General features: G+C 37.1%; 3 protein-coding genes across 5 annotated transcripts in view; 1 reads left to right on the top strand and 2 right to left on the bottom strand.

Moving 5' to 3' along the window:
• The window catches only part of LOC146478999 (E3 ubiquitin-protein ligase rnf213-alpha-like), a 73,064-nt gene extending 70,582 nt beyond the window's left edge, over positions 1 to 2,482 (bottom strand). For all 3 annotated transcript variants that reach the window (XR_014864980.1, XM_085111200.1, XM_085111201.1), the window contains exon 1: positions 1,993 to 2,482. Coding sequence is in view for 2 of the 3 variants with exons in the window: in XM_085111200.1 (XP_084967326.1) it covers positions 1,993 to 2,170 (178 nt within the window). In the remaining variant the exon portion in view is untranslated. The remainder of the gene's footprint in view (positions 1 to 1,992) is intronic.
• LOC146478983 (TNF receptor-associated factor 2-like) overlaps positions 1 to 20,758 on the top strand; it is a 255,231-nt gene that overhangs the window by 14,914 nt on the left and 219,559 nt on the right. The window lies entirely within an intron of this gene.
• Positions 3,532 to 8,333, bottom strand: LOC146478998 (uncharacterized). Its single transcript, XM_085111195.1, has one exon. It carries the CDS (start codon positions 7,806 to 7,808, stop codon positions 5,031 to 5,033), a length of 2,778 nt encoding a protein of 925 aa, XP_084967321.1. The 5' UTR covers positions 7,809 to 8,333; the 3' UTR covers positions 3,532 to 5,030.

Here is a 20,758-nt window from a genome sequence, read left to right as displayed (position 1 = left end):
TGTTTACCCACAATATCAGTTTCTTGAAATTTGCACTACTTCCCTATATCAACCTCCCCTTTAATTTTTCCTTTTAACTTTCCAATCCTGATAATCTCATGCATGATTCCCAACTACTTATAGCTTCCTGTGCTATTCCCCTATGATATTCGCTACTGAAATTTGTCCTCTTTGAAACACATTTCCCCAAAATATTCCCTGATGACATTTTCTCAGCTTTATCATAAATACCTCGAGCCCTTAAGAGTTTCCCATTCTCAAACATGCATCACTTACTTTCGGTTTTGGAAGCGGTGGGGGTTAAAGTAACAGCCCAGTTGTCATGCATTTTTGTCTACACTTGCCCAGTATGGTATTTCTTCGTTAACAAAATTTACCCGTCCGATATGGGGCATAATCTTAGTGAGCTCAAAACAAAATATCCAGCTGGTACAGTTAAATTAGTCTCCATTTAGATCATCAAGTCCGAGAACAATTTTTAACATACTTTTTAGAATCTTTAAGGTATATTCGAGAAATGTCTAAAACAATCGTGACAACTGTAGAGCAACAGAAAACGACGTGGAAAGGGCGCCGATATAAATTAAATAATTTTTATTCAATGTCTGAAAGCGGAACTGGTGAACTACGGTCCAGTGAATCGGTGTAGTATTCGGTGATGATCAGCTAATTATAAGAAAATCTTTTCTTCCCTAATATTTCCTTAAGGAAAAAAAAACTACAGAAAATAACTTACTAAGATACTGTGCTGCTTTCATGATTCCAATATGCGTTTAAGTCAGATTTGACTAGCAGTTACTTCTGACATCTCGTGAGCTGAATACAAACTCATCTCGCAAATGTTTGTTCACAACCTTTATCTAGTTCCAACTCGAATTTAAGGTGCTTATCATACAATAATCGTGACAAGTTTGTTTCAATTCAACACTTCCAACGAGAATATTTACCTACTCAGTAAAATACTTACAATGTTGGCTCCAATGGATCATTTTATCGTCTTTTTAAAAGGCAAATTGTATAAACTAATACAGATTGATCTGCTCTCGACTGCCTTTTTTATCTGTGCATCGGCGGGGGTATTTTGCCGAACGTCGAATCCATGAAAGTCCTATAATGTCAAACATCTGCCATAACAACAAATAAAAGCTTACGTATGCATAATCAGTGCTTAACCCTAAATAGTATAAAGAAGTGTTTATAAGACCTAAATAATATCGTTCGTTGCTTATCTAACCCTAAAAACTGTCAGCTGAACTGTTGTAGACAGCAAGGGTATAGAATGGTCTGTCGAAAACGATGAGTCTCGAACTCTCACAATTTCGGTAAAGTTAGCGTCTCGAAATCTCGCGCTCGCAGAATTTGGATCATCATGAAGTCTCGCAAACTGTCGAGCAAGAGAACAAAGGCTGTAGACAAGTCTATTTCTGCGAGTCATGCGATGATCATCGAACACATGCATGAAGAATGGCAACCTTCTTTTTGGTACTATCGACTTAAATTGTCCAGCACTCAGAAGTTCCCGGACTCTCGGGCTCGGATATTTTAGGTAAAGTCTTGGGCTCGAAAATTACGGATCGAAACAATGAACTCTCGATCTCGGATTTTAAAACAAGGGTCTCGCACACTCGCAGTCTCGGATTTACTATTCTATACCCCAAACAGTGGCGTAATTATAAAAGGTGACTATTCAAATTAAAGCCGCAGAAACTTTTAGGGGAGGTAATCTTCCCCGAATTTCTGATTTCTGATTCCCAAGGTTACTCCCGCTTCGCACTTTATAAAAAAGACGCATTTTCCTCCGATAACAAAAGGAACTTTTTCAGTGTTACGAACATTTAACTTGACATTTCGCCCGCGGAAACTAAGTTTCTTTATAATATAATCCAAATCTCTGGCGCGACTGATCCCGTCTGAGCATGCTTTTTATCACAGCAAACTTGACTCAAATCTGCCGCCATGATCTTGTTTCAAGCAAAAATCGCTGCAACTTACCTGCAGGCAGTGCAGTTGAAGTCTTCACCTGAGATGTAGCCTGTGGGGAAATGTCTTCCGGCAAAGACGAGACTTTTGACGCTTCTGTAGGTTTGTCGTCAAGCCTACAGCCACACTGACAGCAGAACCGATGATGCTGTTGCAATTCGTTGTTCCCACAACTGGGGCACTTCATCATTTGCCCAAAATGTTCACCTACATTTCTCGTCAAACAAACTGCTGACGTCGCTTTGAACTGGCTGTATATATTCTCTTGGCGTCTTTGCAAAAACAGAAACTTCGCATTCAGCGAAGGTGTTTTCCAAATAAATGATTAAAGTGTTCCACGAATTGCTGCCTTTATACAACCGATCCGGGGAATTCTTGGAATGAATTCCAAAACTTCCCTTCGATTCTCGGAAATCGATCAGTCAGCGGAAGTAGATTTTTTAGGTAATAATTTATCCAAACCTTGTTCGTTACAAAAAAGGCATTGATTCAACACTTGAACAGCAAATACCACGGACACCATAGAAGGTTAAATTTGCGCCAATTTAAAATGATTTTGTTTGGAGATCAAAACAATGAGATTCATTATTTATTCACCTTTCGTAGTCAAGGATTCTTGGAACTCGAGCGGAAGTAGATATCTCTATTGATGCGGAAATTAAACGTGAAGACTGTTTTTTTCATAATTTTTTAGCACAAAGAACGATGAATTGATTTCAGGATGAATAGCAGAGAATTCTGTTCCCACAATCTATGAAACTGTATGGACTAGCCAGAGCCTCTCGCGTTGTCAACCTCGTTACCAGGGCCTCTCTCTTCCATCATCGAGAAAGGAGGAGGAGAGAGGACTCTGGGAACGAGGTTGTCACGTTGTCAGTCATGACTTAACACAAAAGCGATTGCTGAGGCAGATCAACATTTAGAAATGATCACTGAAAGCGACCGATTTCATTTTCAGTTTCTAACTAAACAAATGCTTAGATTTGGGGAAATAAATAATAATAATAATAAAATGTAATGAAACCACGATTGTGGCAACTATTATACCTGTCAACTCCGCAAAGAAAGTATAGGGTTGTCGTAACTCATAAGAACATCCTTTCACGGCTCTTCCAATTCAATTTTTCATTCCCTTCACTGAAATGAAAATAATCAACTTTTGTACATTTTGAAACCGTGGCACTTTCCGCCATTACAATATTCACTTCGTTAACTTATTGATTAGGGGAAAAGAAATGAAATTTCTGCATCACTGTTATTTCTATTTTCCACTCTGACGCAGAATGTTCAAAAATAGAAATAGAAAATAGTAGAACACAGAAATAGAAAAGTAGAATACAGAAAGTAGGATATAGAAAATAGAAACCAGAAAAGTCATTTTTATTTTTACTCATTATTTTTTCCCATTATACGTTTTTCTTTTCTCCACTTCTTGTTCAACCATCTGCATCACTTCTACCATAAATATGCGGCCAATTTCAATATAGGCAGAAAGGCATATAACAGCTTAGTGAGTTTAAAATGACAACAGATAATACAGTTCCTTCCATATATGTTTAAAATCGAACTTTTCTCTTCTTTTTTTGATGATCCTTTAATAATTATTTAGATCTGACCTCACATGCTATAAACCATTATATATTTATACATACTTTCAGTATCGATTCCTGTGTCGTTATCATAATTATAAGATGAGGAAAAAATCTATAACAAAGGAACTGAAGAATCTACATGCCCACCATAACAAACAAAAAATAAATAAGCTCAATCAATATATATATAATATTTCGTGAAAGCTTTTACACTGTTATTGGTTAATGTAATTATTGGTTTATATATCGCTACTATCAATGAAAAACAAATCTGTTACATTCTCAGCTTCGTCGGTGAAATAAACAAGCGATGGTCTGTAAATACCTCTGTGATTTTGTATAATTTATCTCGCGTTTTTAAACCGTTTTATGCGCTTCTGGGTATTAGTATCATTATATGGGGACACTCTGAACCCACATTCCAGTTTAAAAACGATTGCCTTGTGCGTACTTACTGTACGTGTAAATTTCAACGACCAATTGTAGACCTTAATTTTCGAATAGCCCATGATATCCCTTGGGCTTTGTAGTGCTATTTTGGTTACAAAAAGGACAAAACTGCCCCCTCCAACCGTTAACAACGATTATAGTTTCAACCCGCCTTAGAACTCAATTTAGCCTCTGAAGGCATAAAAGCCACTAACACCGGAAACATTTTAGGCCTAAATGATCACCTGTAATATTACTTGATATGTTAAGAAATTTTTTGCCCGTGTAAGCGTCAAAAGAAAGGGAGGGCATTATATTTATAAAAACAACTAAGAAGACATTCCCGTTTAAAAGTTATTGCTTTCTGGGTATTCAGTTTTTATTCAAAAGACCAGTTTCAGCCTCAGGGTGCTGAATTAGTCCAGGCATTCCTGGCTAAATTCAATCCTTTCTGGCGTCACCTTACTTGTTTTAGTCACGAAAAAGGCCAAAACATCATTGGTTCGTGGAAAACGGTTACCGTTACAACGAAAACAATTTGGAACCCAATTTAGCTTTGTGGTAATATCAGCTCCTAACATTAGGAGTAATTAAAAGTTATGAGATCGGCCATAAGACTTGATAAGGGGAGACTGGTTGCGGAAACGCCGTTTTCGACTAACCTCCAACGTGGTGTTTTATTATTGTCACAAGTTCCCACAACGTTCCAGTTCTGTTCTTTTGGAACTTGAATTCAGTTTTCGAAATGGTAAGGATGGACGTCTACTCTCCCCATATCTTGCTTTCCTACAGAATGCGTGAACACGATTTACTCAGAGTATTCTACTAACAAAGACATTACGTTATTCTGCAAGTTTTTTTTTTTCCAGTTAAACGGTAACATTCTCGGTACTTTTGCTAACCGATACTTGTTTATACTGGTTATTTCTTAAGTTGATAGATAATATGGCCACAATACGGTCTCTAAGCAATATGCATAGTATGGCATTGTCCAATGGTATATCATTGTTTTGCACTGAATAGTTTGTGTTACATATGTGTTTCCTCGGTTTCCGATCTGTAAGGGGGACATGGTGGTACGCTTTTGCAATCTGTACTAGCAGTATGTTGAGTGGATGCCAATGCATCCTTCCTGGACCTTGGAAATGAATCTCTCATGAGCTTCAGTACTCTGGTCTTGCAGACAAAAGCCACGAAGATATACACTCCTTGAAGAGTTGTAAGTACCACGAAGGGATACATCAAAGCTTTGTGGATGAACTCGGCGCTGAAACTGAAAAACCAAGTGAAGCCCATGAGTGTAACCAGGCGGACATATATTTTAAGGACAACTCGTCGGTCTTGTCGGCCGGATTTTGCTCTGGTGGTTTGCTTCCGGGTGGTGTTGATGGCCCACACGGTATGGGAAAAGGCTGCAACGTTGTACAAAAGCACGCAAGCTATGGGGGTGGCGAAGGTGACAATCTTGGCATTGTTGTTAACTAGCCAGCAGGCTTTTTCATTGCCATATCCGATGTCGACCACTTGAAAGTAATCAAGGAGGACACAGATACCCACAAATAGCAGTGGACCACCCCATGCCATGCACGTGTACGTCAAGAATCGACGATTTTTGCTATGACCCCCAATAGAGCGACCTGGAGCTTTGGAAATCTGACTGGAAAATGTTCGGCGGGTGTCGAAGGCTATGATGGCAGTGCACGCAAAGGACACGAGGAAGAGGTAATGGAGTACGGCCGCCATTACAGTGCAGAAGATGGGCTTGTCAGTGTCCCCTGAACCTAACAGCCACATAAATTGGGCGAGGAAGAGGGCTACACATAAACTCGTGAGATTTTTTCCTGGAAGAGGCGACCTGAGCTCACTGAAGACGAAGTGAACCACGATCGTCAGAATCAGCGTGAAAATTGACACAGAAAATCCAACGATGGTAAAGAACCATAGAAAGACACTTGTCGATTCTGTGCCATTAGTGCCACTGGAGTCAGTCACTTGGACGGAAGAGTTGGTGTAATTCACTTTAGTATAGTTAGTACAAATCAAGGCAGTTTTGTTATCCAGATCGTATTCTCCGCTTGTGTATAATCTGCCGGTGGTGATGTGAAGTAGACTTTTGTTGTAAAATATCTTGTATTCAGGACTGCCAACCGGAAGCAACACGAATGGACAATTGACAGTAAATTTGGAAATGCATACAAACAATGATGCGTTAGCAGTGTTGTTATGCTTTACAAGAAAGAACCGGTTTGGAGGTAGGGATTGCCCAGTTTTGTTTACGAAGGCAACCCCTGTAGGAAGTAAATCAAACTCTCCGGGGAGGAATTCTTCTGATTGAACGCAGGTTAATTGCCTTTGGGTGGCCCGAAGGACAACCCATCTCTTGATTCCGATAGTTATCTCAAATGATTGATTGAAACTGAGGAGGGCAGACACGTTTAGAGATTCTTGATGTTCCATCTTCCCATAAGATTCGAAAGCAGCTCCAGCATACAGATTGAAAACTACAGCGATAGAGCTATCCTCCTTTGCAATTGATATTTCGTCTATTTGTGACGGATCCAATGAAAACAGTGTACAAAGGGCTTTGCGAAATTTGTTTGGAGACACGGACCTCAACTGTCCATCTGTAGGGTACATCCAAAGCTTCACGCGGTACTTGTCACGGATGGCAGACGAAGGATCAGGAAAGTAACCTTCTCTACAGGTTTCCAAATGTGGATCAAAGATTTTGTCAGTAGCACAGGTTGAGGTAACAGAGGTTAGTGTTGGCTTTTCTTTATCGAAGCCATCAGACATGAATTCCATAATAATTTCGAACGATTTTGGATCGAAGATATCTTGGTTGCTTTCTTGTGGTCCACATTTCATTTTATTTTTTGTTAATCCATTGCAGAGGAGACAACGATAGTTTCTGTAGTTCTTTGACGTTGCTTCAGAAAAGACCACTCCACTTATTCCTTTCAAACACTTGTCTTTATGCTCAGTTAGGCTGGACGCGGAACATGTGGATACCATAGGTAAACAAGTCCGAATTTTAAATTCTTTATGCGGTTCTAAGATCCTTCTTGGACAATACTTCAGCATAAAGTCCAGTGCTTGCGTAGCGTTGTAGTCCGAGGGTGGCTTGATATTGCATCGAAATTTCAAATTCCAAAACGGTAGAAGATGCTTACTGGAAACATTATTGCAAAGACCACAATAAATATTTCTGTAGCTACGACCAGATTCGACATGGGAAAGCAAGGTCACTGGAATATCCTCTAAGATGTTCGCAGAAGTGAATGTTCGATTTTCATTCTTAGATCCTGCCAAGCATTTGGAACGCATGTCTTCATCTTTCCAGTCTTCTGCACAAGTAGAGATCATAAAAATTCCTTGCTTTTTGCCAGGCTTGGTAGATAATTTTGTGCAGGTATAGCGTGTGTTTTGTTTTCCTTGGTTGACCGGATTGCCCGGTTTGCAAAATTTTGTGAAGTCTGCGCAACAGTCGTGGTACTTTAGACAAGCCTGATCGCAATGGCAGTGTTCTTCGTCACCGGAAAGTTCATCCCAATTTGTTGACTCGTTTTGGCATTTATCGCGACAGGACAGTTTCTGAACACAATTAGGGATGAATTTTGGTGTGTGGGGACCTGCTGCTTCAGGTGCTGCAGTTTGAGGTGTGGCTGTGGTGTTTAATAGTGATGCCGAAGAATCAGTTGCCGTAGAAACGCTCACTTCACTTGAATTAAAATGCCACTGCTGCTGGGTCAAACCCGATGAAAGGAACAAGAGATATATTGTCAAACCAATAACAGTTTCTCCCATGGTTTCAAGTTCGCGTTGTCTGTCTGGCACGATGGAACGAGTTAATATATGTCAGTTCAGTTCGCGATTCTGTCAGTATATGGTTCGCTTCACGCTTATTTTATACCTCTTGGAGACTCGCTCGTTTGTTGCTATGCAATAATTAAGCGTTTCCTGTCGACGTCGGACGAGGATTAGACATTGAAGCGTATCTGCTTTTCAATATTGGTGTTATCAGTTGTTCAAAAGTTTTTCACCCCATATATTGTTCGTTTTCGTAAAGGATCTGTCAAAACAATCAAAAGTTCCTCCAGGAAGATCTTTGGCTGAGCAGAAGGCGTGCTGATAACAGAGAGATGTCGCAAAGAAATATCATTCTCATAACGCAAGCTTTACGGAAATATGAGGAGTGTGTGGGTACACCTGCCCATTTTCTCATTCGTTTTTCTGTCAAACAATATTTACTCTCTTAGAAACTACGCTCACTGATCCGCTTTTACGTTGATTAACCGTGGAAGGGCTAAAACTGTGCTGGTTATCATAGCAAAAGACAATTTCCTTGAACAAATAAACTGGGTAAACGTAGAGAGTACGATGTAAGGAATAGGGAATGATTGGCTGTAATCTCTTAATATGCGGACGAGAACCGACAAACACGTTACATTAGCGATGATGAATTATTCGGGAGTCTTAAGAATTATCTTTATTTTTGATAATATGGGAATCAAGCAGGTGAAGTAGAAAGATTAATCTCTAAACCTAGGTATTCGGTTTAATTAAGAAAAGAAAAGGGAAAACAAAGAAAATACGTACGCTTCTTCATCTCTTTAAAAGTTTCGACCTTCTCTTTGTGATTGGCTCTCCTCTAAATATTTAACTTCAACACAGTTGTCTTTCTATAGAATTGCCAATAAACTGCTCCATGGAACAATGAATAGTGGTAATTTTCAATTTTTCTGAGCGCATGTTAGTGGAGGAAGAAAGATAAATGACGAACAATTGGATATTTCGTAATATTTCAATATCTTTTGAGTAGATCATTTAAAGTTTTTTCCTTCATCCTCGGCTGCGGTTATCTTCCTTTGTTTCTATAAACTGTCGCTACTTCTTGTGGGTCTTAAAGTTTTGGTGCGGCTATGATGACAAAAATTAAAGGCATAATTAATAGAAATAAAATGGATTTTGGAGGCGCTGCCATCGTAGAACGTCAAATAGCAGTTTAGAATTTGTTTTGCAGAGAAAGCTTAATTTCAAACGTCCGTCTGGTTCAGAAATTAAAATTCTGACTGTTGTAATACACCCAACGGTAATTGTGTGCATAATATGTATTTTACTAGTCAGTCTTTCAAAAAGCTATACGTAGCCTCAAGTAATTATGTTGTACGTTGTCAGCGATCCGACATGTTCGACTACTATCATTTCGTGCTCAGGGTAAACGAAAATCAACATCTGCTTGAATAGTAATTAGAATAAAACATTTAAATTAAAGGCCACTGTCTCTGACAGAAATATAGATAGGAAGCTTGATAAATAAAGCTTGACGACTGTGAACGTTGCTAACGGAGGCAGAACACGGTGCGCCCATTTAATGTTTTATTGATATTCTTTTATTTCTCGGACAAGATAGCAGGTAAAAGTGGTGTGCAAAAGATTTTCTTAAAAATCCAACAGAAAAAAAAAACAAGCGCCCATGCCTTAGCGATAAAAGAAAAATAAGTTAACCCATTTGAACTGTTTGAATTAGCCAAAATATAATAAAGGAAATTTGGAAACGTGCTAATGTACCCGGAAAAGAATAGGCAGATTTCTCAGTCACGGAAGCGCTAAAAGAGCCTGTAGACAGATCCATGATCCACAGGTTAGAAGCTGCATTTTAACTGCAAGGGAATATTCAGATCCTATAACCCTGATCCTGATTTTGCCAATGTGTTGCAGTAGAAATTTGATCTTCATGCTAGACAACATTGTCGAGGAAAAGAAATGAGGCTTCCATATACAGACTGCAATAACTGAATGTTAATCAGGTTCTCTTGTGATACCTCCTCCTGAGCGTTAAACCGTTTAACCGGAGTTTTTGTGTATGGAATATATTTGTTTGCTGGTTTTCAGTTTTTCTTTCCCAAACAGACTTTACGTCTTCCATGAATAACCGTGTTGACCGAAAGCATAACGTAAAAGCGTTAAGCGTACCACAATCAGGCGGATCATTGAAAACTTTGTCGGTCAACGCCGCGCAGTTGGTTTCGGTGGCATACACGTTTAAGGCATAACTGTGTCATGTGGCCGGGATTAAATAGACAGAATGAAGTTACTTTACATTTAGGTTAAAACTCAACTCATAAATGTTCAAGAGAATGCGGCTAGTGAGGGGACATCCTCTGAAACAGCATTCTGGTCTTGTTAAGGACAAAAAAAGGGTAACTGGATTCTCATAATTCTCATGGGTGAAGACTGAATTGATGGTGTTTCAAGATTTTTGTTCGGTTAAATAAAGAATTTTAACATGAATGTCTCAAAAAAGGTGGTAGCGTAGGATTTGGCGGTGTAATGTGTCAGAAGCTGATAAACATGAAGACAGAATAGTGTTCGCGTATCAATTGTTACCGTTCTATTTTTTATTCTCGATCAACTTATATCTCTTTATTTCATTAATCCCCCTTTATTCTTTTCCATAACCTTTAACAAACAAACAAAAAAGAAGGAAAAATATGAAAAGTCCACTAAAGATGTAAATCTATGGAAGAATCTATAGATTGCTTGAAACCTCCTGGAGGTAATTTTAGGAAACACCTGAAACACACATCAATAAAATAAGTAAAATTAGAGAAAAAAAGTAGCATTCAATTAAGCCGTATCTCTCTCTAGGAAGAAATGACACTGAGCACCAATAATGAGTTTTTACTGTACTGACAACAAAGTTTCGCTCTCACGGTGCAATGGTAAGCATTACACATGCCAGCCGTCATTATGCTGATTAAAAAGCGACGCTACACTTTAATTCTTTCTGGGATTGCATAACGATTATCCAGATCTCAATCTTATGCAGTGTTCCCGCTGTTCCTAGAGGCACGACAGACTAATAAGTACGCGTTTGCTTGAAATGTGTCCGTTTCTTTGTCAATGATACCTGCAAAACTCAATTTTATGACGTGCAGTGTTGTTGAATCCTCAGTAGGTTTCGACCCCCACTCCCCCTTCCTTGAACAAATATACGACAGATTGTCCCGTTTTCAAAGTTATCCACATTAGGGAGTGTTCTCGAAAACTCTGTTATAAGATATCCAGCTGTTACATAATTCGTAAATGTTTTTTCTAAGGATGACTACGTTTATTCTTTAATCTGCAGCCTTAAATCTCTCTCTTGATTATCCACTGCTATATAGCCTTTCTATACATACACTGCCTTTCTTATGTTATATGTCAAGCTACCGTTTTCACTTATTTCACTCTTCTTTGCCCACCCACAGTCCGAGCTCGACTAGCAAACCGCAGGTCGTGAAGTTTTTGCATAAACAGAATCATAAATACTGTATTTAAATCAAGTTTGTTGTTGTCGTCGGTTGAGGAGAAACAAACCGGCGGAAAAAAAAAAGAAAGAAAGCCTACATTTTAAAAATTAAACGGATCAGTAAAGACAGATCTTGAACTAATAACATTTCTGTGCCAGTTTAAAAAAAATAAACTGTTCTATTGTGGTGAAAAATTAATTACGTTTTATGAAGTTACAATTGAACTTGTTAAAATATAGTTTTATGGAACAATTGTTGCATGATTTCTGGAAACGGTTTATTTCGCATACGAGATGACCATAAGCAGTTTCCTTTCCGCTTCTAGTACACCAAGGAATTGTCGCTATTGCTCAAAGGCGCGGCACAGGTAAATAATTAAGTAACATAGGATATGAGTATTGTTTCATCAAAAGTAGTCTCTGTAAACCACGACGATATTAACGCGGTGTATAACAAAGAAAAGTAAACATTCAGGGACCAAGTAATTCAACTGCATTTCTAATCTTAATCTGAATTTTTATTTAATACCTGCGAGCCGCAAAAGACAGTTTAAGTCGATGCATTGGATTAGATCCCAAACTACTACCAATAAAGTCTGTAAGGTTCCACGACTCGACGACGACGTTTGTTTGGATCGCACATTTACGCGCGCACTGCGGGTCTTTAACCATTTCTCTTGGATCAGTTTTGTCTGATCTTCCTCCATCTCCTGACATGACCAAATTCGTAATCGATCTGCATATAAAGGAACTTATAAAAAACAATTGTTAGTGGTTTGCCTTTCGTGTTACATTATCAGCTGAGTCAGTCAAACACTCATCTTATCTAATACAGCATAGTGTATGGCTCACATCCAATATCGAACAAATACGTGCAAATGCTGTTCGTGACCGTCTCAAGGTTCCCAGACTGATATACGCATGTAGCCTCCTGTGTACGTGCTGTAACATGATTCGCTTTGGTAAACAGAGGCCAACAACGATGCGCCTTCGACAGCGTGAATAGTAACTAGAATCGAAATTTGAATTTTCGTCCATTCGACATTAATACAAAACGTTTTGTTGAGTTACGAAGAGTGTTAAAAAAATGGTATATATGCAAAACAACAATATTTAAGTACATAAACCGGAGAACCTCAGAAGAACGTAACGAGGTATTCTACTACTAGCTTTTTTTTTGTCTAGAACTGACCAACAAGATCAGTCGCGATTAAAACTGTCACTTGGCTTAACGCGTCGTCATCGAGTGAATAATTTCCTTCTGGAAAAAGGCAAAGCTTCTAAATTGTTTAAAAGTTAAACTTGTTTCAGTGGAAATAGCACGTGCATTGAAATTGAAGTTCTCCATTTATGTCATGACTGGGAGATTTTAATGACAGTTTCTTCTTACATGCACTGTGCACTTTTGTTGCAGTTTGTTTGGTAAAACGCCACGTAAAAATAAAAAGCACAAATGATTTTCATAAATTGTGGCAATCCTGGTGTAATGTAGCTGGATTGTCCTAAGCATCTGTTTTATGGTGTGCTTTGTATTCGTTATACGCGTTTCCTTTTGGTGATCTTTAAGATAGCATGCCATGAATTTTTAATTCAGTGCGAATGACTTCCTGATGCACTTTACGCCTGCGTAGCTAGTGGTATTGTCCGCGCGCGAATATATACTTTTGGCGGCGGAACCGCCATGAGCGGCAACGAAGAGAAATAAATCGCCTCTTCCCCATTCCCTGCGTGGCTTCACTGCTCCTTCTCACGGCTCACGAACGTCTGTGCTTAAGCTCCCTTAAGCACAGACGTTCGTGAGCCGCGGAGGGCTACTGGAAGTAGAATGTTCCCTTTTCTGGCATGGTTTTTCTCCTTACTACGGACAGGAAAAGCTCTTGTCGATGACTGTGGCTTAACGTTACAAACGCGATGGCGTGAAAACGCTCCAAAAAGGGAAAAATTAAATTTTCGGTTGCCGTCCGTGGCTCAAAACGTCTGTGCTTCAGTTCCCTCATCTATTGAAGAGACCGTTGAAGAGTTTGCATGCTGTTCAAACCGATGGCTAAAAAATCGATGTTTTGTTCGCTTCAGGAACGACGTTCATGGGTATGAGTGTTACAGTTCTTTTAGTAATACTGTATATCAAACACAAGGAAGGTTGTTCCATCCCGACTTCCAAACACCAGGAAGTGGGTGGAAAAAAGTAAGTAACAACAACAACAACAGCAACTCTGGCGTGATGGAAATCGGATCGGATAAAAATCCCATCGCAGTGCTTGATATAGCTTCTCAAATCATTAATAATTCTTGGAGAAACTAAAAGCAAAAGTCCACCAAATTTTATGATAATTAAGATCACATGACACCATCTCCTTCACACTGGATTACATTACACATCAAAAGACGCAAGCATGGAACATTTTGAGGTTCATGTTACAAGAGGTAATTTTTAAAGGGAATTTTTAACGCACCAGAGCGCGCAGACAACTTTGGATGCAAAAGTTTGTAGTGGCAACGCGTTGCAATGTTTCGAACAGAGCCGGATCAAAAACTTGTAATGTGTTGCCCCAAGAAATTATTTTTTTTATCCGTCTCCTATGCAGCACGATAACAACCTCGGTCGCAACAATGTTGCGTTAAAAATTGTTCCGTATGACATTCTTGTAGTCAATTTTTTTCATTGTTTACTGAGTAAACAATGAAAAAAATTGACAAACGATTTTAAAATAAGCAATCACAATGAGGTCTAAGTGGCCGTTCGATGTTCCCATTGTTTGCCAAAGAGCAGGCCAAACGCAATCCAGGATATAATAAGTCGCTAAGAATTTGAATAGAAAGCATGCTCCCTACGCGTGCTTCTATTGAGGTACAAGCCAAGCGTAACCAACAGTACAATTAAGAATTTGAATAAAGCATCGTTCGTGTTTCTACTGGGGCGCACGCCAAACACAATCAAAGATACTCCACGTTCTGGGTATCTAAAGAGTAGCAGAAATACCCGTGGATACTTAGGAAAACTACAGGCTGTCCTTGCAGCATAAGCAAGTAGTTCCACCACAGTTTCGAGTAACTGCGTGACAGTGTTGTACGGCAGCAATTTCAAAGACACGTGATCAGAATGAGTATAAACCAATCAGAATGCTGCACGTTTACCAAGAGTTGCTAGCTCAACGGATGCACTCAAGTTATCAGTCAGTATTATACTATATGCTGATTTCAGAAGAGCTCAGGGGTGTGCTACATGTTTTTTTGTGAATTCCCAAGCAAGGGTAAAATGGCGATGTGGATTGTAATCGGGGTGTGCATCGTTCTTTTGTTTTTGTGCCTTTCCCGGCTTCTCGGGGGCTTAAAACGTGTTCTTCAGTGGATTTGGCGTGTTTTTACTGGGCGTTGTTTTGAAAACATGCCGGTTCAAGAGTGCGGCCAAATGGGTGAGCCATGTACGCGTTTAAGTTGAGTTAAAGTTGCTTGATATCGTTGTCAGGACTGTCAAGAAACGCCTGTGTAGCATTCTTTAGAATGAGAAAAATCACAATCTTAGGGGGCTCTAGCAAATGCTCGCGTTACGCTCGTCTCTAGGAACTAAACAACATTAGCTAACCTGGCTTGTCAATTAATTCATAATTATAAGCAGCTACTACTAACTAATAATTTACTTTTGAACTCGGCCATTTTTTGGTGTATTTTGTAGGATTGTCTTAAGGTAATATTTACTCTTAGTTGTTTCATGCATTTCAGATATAAACAGCCGAGGAATACCGAAGGAAGTGTGAATATATGCCTTTAGCAAGTTGTTGGCTTCAACGCAGTAAAAGAAGTCTTGAAGAAACTACTTTATTTGGTATTTGTTTTATTGCCCAAGACGTTTGCCCTCAAGGATCTCTGAATGAAGCCCACACCCGGTTTCATTGATAAAAAACATACAGCATTTGAAGAATAGTTAACTGTTACGGGCATCAGCTACATGCATGAGTGTCCCGAAGAACTAGTCACTAAGAAGTAGTTTCCCTCTTTCTTGGGACTTTAAACAGAGAAGTGGAACAGTCAAGAAAAGTTTGAGAGGACCAACTATCAAGACGGAACGACAATATGAATAAGGAATGGCAAAGCTAGACTAACAAAAGAATGTAAAGTTAGGTCTTCAAATGTTAAACACAATGAACGGTGAACAGTAATTCAGGTGTTGCCAATGATAAATAGTGAGTGATGAACAATATATGGAGTATCATCGTCAAGTTTCAGAAAAATACGCAAGAAGCACGCGAATGTGTAAAGTTAATTGTTCTCAATGGACTGTAAACCCCTTCACCCTCATTGGAATTGTATTTACTGATTTTCAAAAAGTCAGTCATGTGTGTATTGTTCGGATCATTCGTCCATGTCGTCTGTTTTGTAGGGACCACTGATTTCAGTCTTGGTATGCAGCACATGTCGTCAAAGTAAAAGAACCCAATAAATAAAAAGAAAAGTTTTCGCAGTTTGCTGATACTGTTTCGTGCCCTAAAGAATAAATGAATTGCCATATTTGTGCTTAGCAATCAAGTTTTTGTGAACAGGCCCGCATTCAACGATGGTCAAAGCACAATAACCACAACAACTTACCCACATTGCCTTGCGCACCTTAAGTGAGATTTCCTTTATATCAGAGCAACATAATTATGCTACTCGTAGCGCCTCTACAGAACTGTTACAGATTCCTTCATTCCGAATTATTATCCGTAAATTTTGTCCTTCTATCATTGGACGGTATTTCTGGAATGACATTCCTCCAAATATTCGAACAAAACCTTACAAGAAATTATTTAAGAAAGCTCTTTTGAAATTCTACTTTTTCCAATATTAAGTTTGACTTTGTAAAAATATTTTGCTCCGTTGCTCAGCAATAGTTTTGTTCCGTGTCTATTTATGTGTGTTTATGTTCTATTACGTATATGATATAATCTCTCCCTTGAAAACCAGTAGTTAGATATATGAGGGTATCAGCACACGTTTCAAAAAATGATAAAAAATCCCATACAAACCCTTATAAATCCAATATTTTACCCAACCCCATACAAATCCTTATAAACCCCAATAACTACATAAAATACTATTTCAGCCTTTGAATTCAACCACGGAGACGTCAAAAACCTAAAAACCTAAATTTAGCTTTTGACCTAAAAACCTAAATTTAGCTTTTGACCTAAAACCTAAAAACCTAAATTTTCCTTGCTTTTTTCAAAACTGGTTTAAACCGGTTATTCAATTTTATGTAACCTTATTTATATGAACAACCAATTTGATCACAATGATAAAACATATTTTATTCATCCAACATTTGAAAATTACGGAGCCTCAGTTGATGGTTATATAATCAATCGTAAAAGATTAGAACCTAGAAAAGGATATTTGTCTGAGAATGGCTATTATATAATTTCTCCGGGACGTAACAATACATGCCCCGCTCATCGATTCGTCTATGAGGCCGTAAATCAGACAAATATTTCTCCTGGATTGCAAATAAATCACATTGATTCCAATCGCCAGAACAATTCAATTGTAAATTTGCAATTGGTTACAGCCTCTGAAAATATGAAACACATGCACAAAGCCAGAAAAGAATTTTTGAACAGCTCTTACTCTGAAGATGAATTGAGAGTTGTCAATAGATTAATGGAATTTCCACCAATGGAAGACAATGATTGCGAGTTTACACGCACAGAAAATAAAATAATCAATAAGATGTTTTACAGAATGTGTAACGATTTGGATGACAAAGATTTTCCACTCTACAGGGATTAATCATCAATGAATACAAGGGTTGTTTGGCTATATTTGATGTATTTTTTGGGGTCAATTTGGTCATGAATTTGAAAACCTTAACGATATAAAGCGATAATTATAGATACTATTATAGAAGAAATGAAAAAAAATCAAAAATCTGAAAATCAACTTTTGGATTCTTCTGCTGGTAAAAATTCATCAACGAAAATTCCAGCAACAAATACTGTTTTTTATGAAGGAAAAACATATTTTATTCATCCAATTTACCATAATTATGCTGCCTCAAAAGATGGTTACATCATTAATCGCAAAAGATTAAAAGCGAGGAAAGGGAGATTACATTTAACTGGGTATTTGGAAACAACTGTTCGTTCTGATGATTGTAAAATTAAAATTTATAAATCACATCGATTTATTTGGGAAGCAATAAACCAAAAAATAATTCCAGAAGATTACCAAATCCATCATGTTAATTGTGATAAACAAGACAATTCGATTGAAAATTTGGCGCTTGTAACCCGACAACAAAATATGATATATGCTAACAATGAAAGATGTGGTAAAAAAATTGAACCACCACAAAATGTTCCAATAAAATGCGATGTTTTTTACTATCATCCAATTTATACAAATTTTGGAGCCAATAAAGACGGGCAAATATTTAATAAAAAAACCAAGAGATGTTCAATTGGAAATTTACTATCAAGTGGTTATAGATTGATAACATTAAATCAAATTGGATTACCAAAAACACGCTTTTATGTTCATCGATTAGTTTATGAAATATTCAATGATCCAATTCCTGATGGAATGCAAATCAATCATATTGACTCCAATAAACAAAACAATTGCATCAACAACCTTGAATTAATGACTCGTTCAGAAAATGCTAAACACGCTCATGAAGCCAAGAAATACAAAACAAAGATTGAAATTAAAACTGAAAAACCAATTAAATCAATCAAAATGGACATTGAATTGGAGGAATCAGACGACGAGTTTACAGAAGATGAGAAACAAAAAATTGATAAAAAATACAATGCAATAATCAATAAAATCAAAAATGGTAACTTTCCATTTAAAAAACAACTTCAAGAACATTTACCAAACATTGAATTTTGGTAAATATTGTGACAGTAGTTAGTGACCTTAGATTTCATGAAAAATAAATGGAATTTGAGGCCATGTTGCCACAAAACAGAAACAAATCAACGAAGCCGTCAGTCCTTCCACAGATGACTGGCATGGATGTTGCCTCCAGTCTTCATCCATTAGCAAATCTGGAATCACAAAATAAAAATAATATAACATATAATATTATGAACAAAAATAATTTATCAAAATTAACGAAAGATCAATTAATAGCATTATTATTGGAAAAACAAAAACCGGTTCCAATGCCGAGAACCAAGAAAGTGAAACCAATACCCTATCCACGAAAATCAGTCAAACAAATGGTAAAAGATTACGAGAACACAATCATCAAGCCGCCAATGCAATTCAGAGATCGACCAATTGTTCAACCAAGAAACAACATTATTCCTCCTCCAAAACAATTTGCTGATAAACCCAAAGCAGCACCAAGGACTAAGAAAATGGCTCCGATTCCTAGACAGAGAACTCAAATCACAGAAGTTGCAAGAGCATTCAAGGGATATAACAAATCTTATGAAGTTGGAATTAAAAATGAAACAGATCCTTTGATTCAAATGAGTTCAACCAGATTAGCGATAGCTCATTTTATGAAACAATTATTAACTCAAATGAAAGGAATTAAATTTATTGAAACTTTGACAATTTATTTTGAACAACAAAAAGGAAACCAAACTGTCTCCAGAATTGGATATTTTAATAGTAAACCAAAAACAATAACTAATGCCAATGATTTTCAAGAATCTTTGGATGTTAATGTTGAACAAATTATGAATGATATTCACAAATGGATTAGTGAAGGTTCAGCTTGGATAATTAAATCAATCAATGGACATTACATTAATATTATCAAATATCAGCCTCTTACTGGAAGTTCTTACATTAAACTTCCAACTGAACTTCAACATCACAAATGTGGATTGATTAATCTCAAGAATAAAGATAATGAATGCTTTCGATGGTGTCACATCAGACATTTGAATCCACGAGAAAATAATCCACAACGAATCAAAAAAACTGACAAAGCATTTGTCAAACAATTGAATTATGATAACATTGAATTCCCTGTTTCAGTCAAACAATACAACAAAATTGAAACCCAAAACAGTATTAACATCAACGTATTCGGTTATGAAAACAAACAAACTTATCCAATTTATGTTTCAAAAGAAAAGTTTGAGAATGTATTGAATTTGCTGTTAATCTCAGAAAATGAAAACAAACATTATGTCTATATTAAAAATTTTAATAGATTTATGTATGGAAAAACAAGAAATAAAAATAAGAAACATTTTTGTATGCATTGTTTGCAATGTTTTTCATCAGAACGAGTTTTAACCAAGCATCAGGAAGTATGTATTGAAATCAATGGTGTACAATCAATCAAAATGCCCGAAGTTGGTTCCAAAATAGAATTCAAAAATTTTAATAAACAAATGCAAGCGCCATTCGTGATATACGCAGATTTTGAAGCAATCACTGAACCAATTCATGGTTGTAATCAATCTAACCAACAATCTTTTACTGAAGCTTATCAAAAACACACTGATTGCGGTTATGGTTACAAAGTTGTTTGCTGCTATGATGACAAATATTCCAAACCAATAAAATATTATCGTGGAGAAAAAGCTGTTTACAAATTCATGCAAGCAATGCTTGATGAAGTCAAATATTGCCGCAATACAATCAAATACAAATTCAATAAACCATTAGTTATGTCTCCAGAAGATGAAGACAAATTCCAAAAATCAACATCTTGTCATATTTGTGGTAAAAAATATGAACCAAATGATAGACGTGTCAGAGACCATTGCCATATTACTGGAAAATTCCGTGGCTCAGCCCATAATCAATGTAACAGGGATTTTACAATAACTAACAAAATCCCTGTAATATTTCATAATTTGAAAGGATATGATAGTCATTTTATAATGCAAGAAATTGGTAAAATTATTGAGACCAATACTTATGTGGATAAAAAAGGTGAAACCAGACAACACAAAATTAATGTAATCCCAAATCACATGGAACAATACATGGCATTCATGTTGGGTTATAATTTAGTATTTATCGACAGTCTTCAGTTTATGAATCAATCATTGGCAAATCTTGTAAAGAATCTACCAGAAGATGCCTTCAAATATACCAGTGAAGTTTTCAAAGGTCGTAAATTACAATTAATGAAACAAAAAGGAGTTTATCCGTATGATTATATGAGTAATTTTGATAAATTCAATGATACTCAATTACCAACCAAAGATGAATTTTACAGTCAAATGAATAATACACATATCACTGATGAAGAATACAGTCATGCACAAAATGTTTGGAATACATTTCAATTTAAAACCATGGGCGAATACCATGATTTATATCTCAAATCTGATGTATTATTGCTGGCTGATGTTTTTGAAAATTTCAGGAAAACATGTTTGGAATACTATAGATTGGATCCTTGTCATTATTTCACATCTCCAGGATTGAGTTGGGATGCAATGTTGAAAATGACTGAAGTCAAACTTGAATTAATCACGGATATTGATATGTATCAATTTGTTGAAAAGGG

Source organism: Pavona decussata, unplaced genomic scaffold (genome assembly GCF_977016875.1).
Source record: "Pavona decussata unplaced genomic scaffold, jaPavDecu1.1 SCAFFOLD_61, whole genome shotgun sequence".
Taxonomy (NCBI): Eukaryota; Metazoa; Cnidaria; class Anthozoa; order Scleractinia; family Agariciidae; genus Pavona; species Pavona decussata.
Note: the sequence above shows the minus strand (reverse complement) of the source record. Positions and strands in the feature narration are given on the sequence as shown.